The sequence below is a fragment of the Ursus arctos genome, unplaced genomic scaffold, assembly GCF_023065955.2.
Source record: "Ursus arctos isolate Adak ecotype North America unplaced genomic scaffold, UrsArc2.0 scaffold_23, whole genome shotgun sequence".
Lineage (NCBI taxonomy): Eukaryota > Metazoa > Chordata > Mammalia > Carnivora > Ursidae > Ursus > Ursus arctos.
In genome coordinates, this window is record NW_026622908.1 from 44,041,075 (window position 1) to 44,049,846 (window position 8,772).

Sequence of the window (8,772 nt, forward strand, 5' to 3'; positions counted from 1 at the left end):
AAAAGAAAACCAAAGAGCCAGAAATAACCAGGGTCATTTTGAAGAAGGAAGGGAGGGAGGCGTCATAGGTGAGATCTCCTTGTGGGTGTGCTGTGCAGGTAAACCCCGCACTTCCAGGAGCTCGGCGTGTGGGAGTGGCGTTAAGGTCGGTGAGGAAAGAGTGGACTGAGGAGTAGCGATTACCCACGTCAGGGAAAAATAAAATTAAATCTGTCTCGACATAAATATGAAAGGCAAAACTACAGCTTTGAGAAGAAAACATGAGAGCGTATCTTTGTAATTTGGAGGCTGAAGGTTTTTTAACCATAAAAAAGCCAAACCATAAAGGAAAATGTTGATGAATTTAATTTTTGGTCTTCTAAATGACAAAATGAAAAGACCCACCATTACCTGCAAAGGAAGATTCAGGAGCAGGATCTAAGAAAAACCTAATATCAACAAGAAAAAGTCAAGCTGATTAGTAGGTTTTAAATGGACAAAGGACACACGCAAGCCATTATCTGTGGCGGGAAACAGGGAGCAAAGCAGCTCCAGAGCGGGCCAGCTTTACAAGTACATAGGATGTGCTGGATGCATAATGATTCGATGCTGTTTCATGCACTTTCGTCTGCTCATTCCTACCTCAGTTGTTGCAGAAAGTAGAAAAAGTGCAAAGCCTGCTGGATCTTTTTATGAGGCCGAGAAATCTTAATTCCAAAATCAGATAAGGATGATTACAGAAAACAATTAGCTCTTATCACTTACAAGCAAAACTAAATGCAGAAATGCTGTAGAAAATATTTGCTAACCGAATACGGTATCCTATTAAAAATAATTCATAATGATAAGTTAGGGTTTTCCGTGGACCATCAAGAAAAGTGTCATTTATAATAGGTTAACAGACTGAGGGGAAATCATTTGAGGTTTTTGAAAACACTTTGATAAAGTTCCATACCCGCATGTGATTAAAGCTGAGCACAACAGGAGCAGCTGGGTGGCTCAGTCAGCTAAGCGTCCAACTCTTGGTTTCCGCTCAGGTCATGATCTCTCTCAAGTAAGTAAAAATAAAATCTTAAAAACACACACACACAAAGCTGAGCAAAACAGGAACAGAAATGAATTTCCTTAACTTGCAAAAGTTAAATACGAAAATACTAAAGCAGAGCTTACACTTAATGAGGAAGTTGCAGATGCTGTCGCTTTAAGGTAAGGAACAAATAAGGCTGTCCGTTGTCACTGGCACCGTCTAGACAGTCCTGGGCAACGTTCCGAGGAGAGGAAAACAGTGTAGGTGAAGATCAGATAGGAAGTGATAATAATGATCGCCTACCACCAAGGCAGTAGCCAACTTTTGTAACTAGTAAGAGTTCAGCAAAGCTGCTGGGTAACAGCAGTAGCCTTAAACATCAGTAGCCTTTCTCCGCATCAGTAATAAGCAACTAGAATGCATAATAAAAGGCAAAGTACCAGTCATAAAGTACATCAAACTTAAGATAATTCCTAAATAATTAGACCCACATATCTAGAGAGAAAAAAGTGCCGGTAAAAGCAGCCCCAGAAAGAGTAGTCACGTGACGAGCTGGTGGAGTGGGGAGGCTCACGCCATGGGGCGCTGTGCCATCAACACCAGAAACATGGATCTTCCAAACTGTGCTGAGTTACAGAGATAAATACAATGAGGTGTGCAATTCAGAGCCACCGTTTATTTTCTAAGAATGAAAGTAACACGTAGGAAGCACGTCAGGGTAGATGCTTTCACGGGGAAGGAGTGGAGATTGGGGATAAAGAGGAGTAAGGAACCAGGTGACTTGGGTTGTCAACAAATCTTTAGACTTTGGTTCAGTTTCCTCCTTATAAATTGCCTAGACCCATTTAAAAGCCACCCAAGAAATCATCTTAAAGTTAGTTTTTTTGTAAGCAAATCCAGGACGGGACTCCGCTCTGAGAATGATGGCCCTTCCCAGAGGGAACCTCCAGCTGCCCTTTAGCTGGTTCTAGCGCTGCCTCCATGGTGTCAAAATGGGAAGTGCAGACAGGACAGATAACAGTCTACTTGTACAGCCCGCAAACAATCAAAAGCGTTTGCAGCTTGTCTTTCTCTGCCAGGAGCCATCAAAGGCGGAGATAACCCTTCCTGTATTTTGTTTGCCCCCTTAGGGTCCATTCTCACCTCTTCTGGCCAACGTTCTTGGCTCTCTTCCTTCACGATGTCTGTACTTCTCATGCACTGTCAGGGGGCAGCTCGAGGAGCTCCGTGCTGGTGCAGGCCCTGGTACCCTGCCCCTGCGACAGGAGCAGCAAGCTGATAGGGGTCTCTCCTGCTGACTGTTGAATGCTGGGCTGGGCCCTGAGAGCAAAATGCCTTAACTAAAGACTCATTCCTTCGAACAGGTTCATTTGACACCTCCACCGAGTCTGCTGTTCTGCTTATGTGCAGTCGTGGACATAGTCCCCCCCACATTCCTCATTTGTAGGAGTATTCTGAAACTCTTGTACATTTCTTTTTCTATTTTGCGCACTTGGCTTCAGAGTGTTGAAATCCTATCGGTATGTACAGTAATGCGGGCCATTCTTTATCAGACACCAGCTGCATTACATTGTCCCTCCTTTGGTTCCCTCTCGTGCGTGATCCTTTCCTTTCGTGATTTCCCAGTCACTGTCTGTGGTCCCCGTGGCCCCTCCCCTGAGCATGCTCGGCCCCCGGGCTTTACTCCATGGCCACCATGACTTCCAGGGTCATTTGCATGTGCCTTCATCCTCCACGGGGGCCGCCACCTGGGATGTCTTAACGCCGCCTGTCCTCCTCTTTACTGCAGTGAGGAAGGAAAACTGTCTACCTCTCAAGATGCTGCTTGTAAAGATGTGGAGGAGAGCCCTGAGACAGCAGAGGCGAAGTCTGCGGGCCCCCGGCCCCCCAGCAGTAGCCCAGAGCAGAGGTAACTCCCCACTTCCTCAGATCTGCCCAGGCCCTACTCCGGCTGTGGCTGTTGTCTCCCGGGAGCTGGGAGGGAAGTTGGCATCCAGGGCTGGGGAGCGGGGAGATGGGAGGGGTCCTTACAGGTGCCCTCAGGCGTTCAGGGACTTCCTAAGCACAGGAGCATTTTTTCAGGCCACGTCTAGGCAGGGTCCCTGAGCCAAGAACTCAGAACAGTTTACTTCCTTACCCCAAAAGCCGGAAACGGACTGCTCTTTGGAGGTTCAGTAACATTACTGGCTCTTTAAGAAATTACTCATTGGAAAGGAAGGATTTCCAATGCCGGCATACCTTCCCCTGCATGCGTTGGTTTGGTTTGGTTTGGTTTTTGTTTTTGAGGAGGTGCTAAGTTGAGGCTGATACTGAGCCCCTCTGGGATTGAGGTCCCTAGGCAGTTGCAGCCAAGTTCTCACGGGGTCCATGGGATCACCAGCCACAAGCAACCCCTGGTACCCTTTTTCCCATAATCATGCATGTGTGACACACGGGGAGGGCCTTCCTGGAGACCCTTTTATAGATGTAGCTAAATATTCTTAACTCTTAGATGATTCCCTGTATAGTTTTGTGTGTGCACAATGTTTGTCTTGATTAAGTGTGAAAACCCCACTGCCAGAGCTGAGTGATTTGGAATGTGATGTTTTCTTTCTAGTCACCTATTGCTTAGACTGAGCCAGTGGTCTGAAGGGATAGGCCAAGCCAAAGCCTCAGCCGCCGAGGGCCGGCGCCCCGGCCCGTACGCACGGCCTCGCAGGTAGAGCAAGGGCGGCCTCCGATTGCTCCAGAGCTCGCACCAGAAGATGAGGATTTGCCCTTGGACCACAAGGAACTTTGCTCAGCACTTCCCAGAGTTACCTTTTTTGTTATATATATCTAAGTTTGTACATTCCTTCCATAAGGAATAAAGTAACCTTTAAAGCCATTTCAGAGAAGTTGTACTTTCCCCCTCACCAGACCCCCACACCCAAAATCTTTGTCACTTTAGGGGTGATGTGACCAGTGGGAACCAGCAGGGGGCGCACTCTGTTCACTGGTTGGCAAATCTCTGTAGTGGAGCAAACCCTGCTTTTGTTTCTCTCTTGGGAATTACAGCCAGAATGAGGGGTTTGCTTCCATGATTGAAAAAAAAAAATTGGCGTATAAAACAAATTAATTATAAGAACTATTTGAGTGTGTTGGCTCTAGTGAAGGCTTCGGGAGGGGGAGGCATGGTGACACGGCAGCATTAAGGGATCCAGCCCCAGGTATACTTCACAGTGTCCTGGGCAAGTCACCTTTTTCACCTGGGGTTTTCCGTGGATATTTTTCCAAGGTATTTTGGAAATACCTTGGATCTTATTCCTAGCCAGTTATGTCATCTCCCTAATTTCTACCTACAAAGTTCCTTTATATTGAGAGCTGCTTAGAAGGCAGGGCAATCCAAGTCTGTTCCAGCTCGGAGCTGCTTCAGGAGTCTCTTTGTTTCTCGGACATAAATGATATAGGATGCTCTGGGATCATTTCCTTGGCTCCCTGGAGGGCAGAATTGCTTGCTTTGGGAGAACCTGCTTGCTCTTCTACCCGCCTAGAGATGTCTGGTGTGCAGAGCCCTGCCTTTCAATCTGCTGGACTGAGGTGGTGGGGGGACCCCGGGCCAGTGAACAAAGACAAGGGCGTCACTTGTGTCCACGCGTTCATCCGTCTGTCCTTCCTCCATCCAACACACGGGAGTGTGGCAGCCAGTGTGGTCTAGGCCTGGGGGGAAAGCAGTAGGATCACACGTGTAGAAAGGTGCTGCTGAAGGACCGGGACAGCTGCATGGGAGATCAGAAGTCCCACTTAGATGGGGCGGTGGAGGAGGGCCTCTCAGAAGGTGACATTGAGCTGCTGTGATGGCAGGGAGGAGGTAAGTGGTCCAGCGCGTCCCATCCTAAGAGCGATGTACGGGAGGTAGAGAGCCATTGGGGCTTGTCAGATGCGCTCTTCCCCACGTGGTTGCTGTCCAGCCAGGTTATCGTGAGCCCTTGGGTTGACAGGTGCGCACTACTGCACTGAACGACTTGCACTGCCACGGAATTTAATGTTGCAGCTACTATGGATCGAGCACGTGCGATGCCTGTGCTGGCCAGTGTGCCAAGCACTCGGCACACGTCACATACTCACCCACCTTTAGTGGGGATTGTTGTCCCCCCTTTCACAGGGGGAGTAGCTGAGCTGGGAGAGGGTAGAAAATGGACTTGAGACCTGGCAGCTTGTGAGTGGTGATGGTGGGATCTGTACCCCGTGTGTCTGCTGGCAAAATCCCAGTGCGTCTCAAAGCACCCTTTCCCAAGCCTGCTTTGTAAATTGTGGGAACGCCACCAAGACTGTCTTACGTGTTCAGGGAGGAAGGTTAAATTTGTGTATCTGCCACCATGCTGTTATCTAGCCTCCCCTCCCCTCCCCCCCTTTCTTTTGAGAGGGACGGAGGGCACACTCGGGGGGGTGGGGAGGGAGAGAGAATCTTAAGTTGGCTCCTGACACTGGGCTTGATCTCACGACCTTGAGATCATGACCTGAGCCAAAATCAAAAGTCAGAGGCTTAACCGACTGAGCCACCCGGGCACCCCTAGCATTCCCTCTTCTGTGCTCCCAACTTCAACCCTAACACTTGCCTGGCGGAGTACAGTCGTTAGAGTGCACACCTCGTTCAAGAGCTGGTCCTGTTTACAAGCCTTTTTTTCCCCCCTCTTAGAAGAATCCTGCTTTTCAAGTGAAATTTTATGTAGATTCTAATACATGGAACAAATAAAAAGCTGTTTAAAGGAGGGAATGAACACGTGGCTCATGACAGGTCTGGGAGCAACAGTCTAAAAACCACTGACCTAGTCTCCACTTGTGCTGAGACGCTGAGGTGGGATAGCTTCATGGAGCTCTGCTCTGCTGCAGCCCTTGCTAAACGCCTGTTGGCCACAGCTGAGGTGAAGCTTAGAAAACTGTTCGATTGCCTGGAGTTTTCGATAAATGCGTTTGTGGAGTATTCCACGAAGTAACTCCCAAGTGCCAGGCTTTGTGCTAGACATTGCATAAACAATACGGAACTAAACGGGGCGCCTGGGTGGCTCAGTCGTTAAGCGTCTGCCTTCGGCTCAGGGCGTGATCCCGGAGTCCTGGGATCGAGCCCCACACGGGCTCCTCCGCTGGGAGCCTGCTTCTCCCTCTCCCACTCCCCCTGCTTATGTTCCCTCTCTCGCTGGCTCTCTCTCTCTGTCAAATAAATAAAATCTTTAAGAAAAAAAAAAGAAACCAAACGTCCCACCCTCAGGGAGCTAAATCAAGTTCATTTTGCTTTAAGTGCCTAAGATGTGTATCTCTTCTTCCGCAGGACTGACCAGCCAAGCATGCCAGGCGATACGTCTGTCAACGGCCCTGTATGATGAGTGACCCCTGCTGCTGCTGACTGAGGACCGCAGGCCGCCACCGCTCGGGGCCTCTGGAGACTACACCTGGAGCCCACCAAGCCGTCACTGCTGCACTCACTCTGCAAGGGATCAGGACCAGCAACCTTTATATTCTAGATTCTAAGACATTGTACAGAGAAATCCAGAAGTGTAAAAATATTGCACATTGACAAATACCAAGAATTTTTGCGTATGTTTATATTGTATTGTTCTAAATAATGGGTAGCCTGTGAAATAAGATCGTGCCGCCCATGTAATAATAGTAGTAATACTCTAGTTAAAACGGCTGTAAGAATAGTTTTATAAAAGTGAGGACACAGAGCTATTGTATTTGAAGCATAACTATTTGACAATTATTAGTGTGACCAAAGTCTTAGGCAGTTTTCATACATTTTTCACCTTGTACAAAATTCTGAATTCATTTCTCCTCCAGGCTGGTAAGGAGTTGTAGGGTTGAAATGCCCTCTAAGTGTTATTTTGGTTGTTCTAACTTACAAACGTGATTTTGAATAAGAAATATTTGGTGTTCTTTTTATAACCAGTTTTTGATTGGTAACTGTTTTCTGTATTGTTTTAAACGGATCAAAAAATGTTAAGTCTATTGGTAGAGATTAAGTATTTATTGCTGCAACTTAGTTGATAAATTGATGTTATTGTAAAGCCATATGTTCTGTTAAAGTCTTGTTTGCTTGAAATGGTTATTCCTACAGGTGAAACACTAGACTATTTGGAGTGTACATGGCTTGTGGTTTGAGTTATTTTGTTTTTCGTTTTTGTTTTCGTTTTTTGTTTTGTTTTGGTAGTTCCTCTGCCTTTTAACCCATTCACCAAAATTGACCTTGTTAACAAGCATCACCAATGAACATTTCTGAGCAGTTTGTGTATTTAACAAACCTAAACCGTATCAGGCAGGCCAGTCGAGGAACGCTCGTGCAGCGCATGGATTAGAGCGTGTTCGTTTCACAGGCTCCTTACCAGCCGGAAGTCGGAACCTGGCGCCTGAGCATGGTAATGGTCCTCTGCACCTGGTGAGGTTTCCACACGTAAATTCTAAACCAGTGTGGTTTTTTTAGAACTGGTTTGTGTATATATATAGTGATTATGGATACTAATTCAATGTAATTTATAATTTTCTATGTCAATATAAAAATTCATCACGGCCTTCTCAAACAGCTGAAGCAATATACCGTATATTGCCATATCGTCTGGGGAAAGGGTTCAATTTCTTCACCTCTTGCACTTCTAGATGCAGATCAGGTTTTCATTTCTGTAATAGAAAACTATTCACGTATTTTTACATCATTTGTTTGTCCTGACCAGTATTTAAAACCAAAAGGTTATTCTGAATAATGGCCAACGATTTTTTTAGAACTAGCATCCCAAGCAGCGTGCCTAAACATTACATTGCATATGGAAATAAAAAAAAAAATCAAACGTTTAATGCCTTATTTCTTATTTACTTTTCCATTGTAAATGGTGTAGAAATTCTGTGTGAGGCTTCCCGAGGCAGACGTAGCCCTCAAGGACAGCGGGGTCAGCGGTGCGCCCTGGGACGGATGGTGGGGTGTCTCCCTTGGCCCTGGCGAGCCTCCTCAGGAACCCTTTCTGTTGTGAGCTCCTCTCAGAAGACACTCTCCTCACGCGTTCTCTGGAACCTAGTGCCGCCAGAGGACAGGGCTCCTTTCACTTGTCTCAAGGATGCTGACTCCGTGACCCAGGACCTTGGGGACCGTGGACGGCTGGTACGCTCTCGTCTCGCCTGGTGGAGCCTTGCCGGCCACCGCCGGGGCTTGGCTGCAGGGATGGCTCTTGCCGCCTCTGCGCCGTTTGTGTTCAGTTGGCTTCTCCATCCCACCCAAGGTAACGGCATCTGTGTCGTCCCACCTACTGCTGATGCCCGAGCACTCGAGGTTGCCCTTTGGAGTAGTGTTTTGGTTAGCTCACGTTACGTGGCAGGGAAAGGACACGAGGATGGAAAGAAGAAAGTCTTACAGGTGCCAGCCCCAGGGCCAGGAGCAAGTACACTCTCTTTTAGTCTCTAGTTTCTGTGTATCGGCCATACTGAATTGCAAGACCAACTGATGTCTACAATACAGACCTGTATTAAAAATAACTACAACAAAAATAAAGCCTGATTCTTTGTTTCTAGAAATCTCTTGTACCTTGCTTGGGCTTTAATAACCAGACAAGGTGTGTGGGGGCACCGTTGATTTTTTTTTTACTGTTTTTTTAATTCAAATTCAGTTTAACATAATGTATTATTAGTTTCAGAGGTAGATGTTAGTGATTCATCAGTTGCATATAACACCCCCTGCTCATTACATCACGTGCCCTCCTTAATGCCCATCCCCCGGTTACCCCATCCCCCTACCCCCTCCTCTCCATCAGCCCTCAGTTTGTTTC

The 8,772-nt window shown here is 47.1% G+C and overlaps 1 protein-coding gene across 32 annotated transcripts in view; it reads left to right on the forward strand.

Moving 5' to 3' along the window:
• PPP6R3 (protein phosphatase 6 regulatory subunit 3) overlaps positions 1-7,807 on the forward strand; it is a 137,863-nt gene extending 130,056 nt beyond the window's left edge. For 16 of the 32 annotated variants that reach the window (XM_026483004.4, XM_026483005.4, XM_026483007.4 and 13 more), the window contains 2 exons: positions 2,796-2,915; positions 6,294-7,807. In XM_026483004.4, the coding sequence (XP_026338789.1) occupies positions 2,796-2,915; positions 6,294-6,345 (172 nt within the window). In that variant the 3' untranslated portion in view covers positions 6,346-7,807. Of the gene's footprint in view, positions 1-2,795; positions 2,916-3,602; positions 3,873-6,293 lie in introns of those variants that run through there. The other 16 variants (XM_026482999.4, XM_026483002.4, XM_026483003.4 and 13 more) reach the window with 1 other exon arrangement.
• Positions 7,808-8,772: the final 965 nt, after the last annotated feature.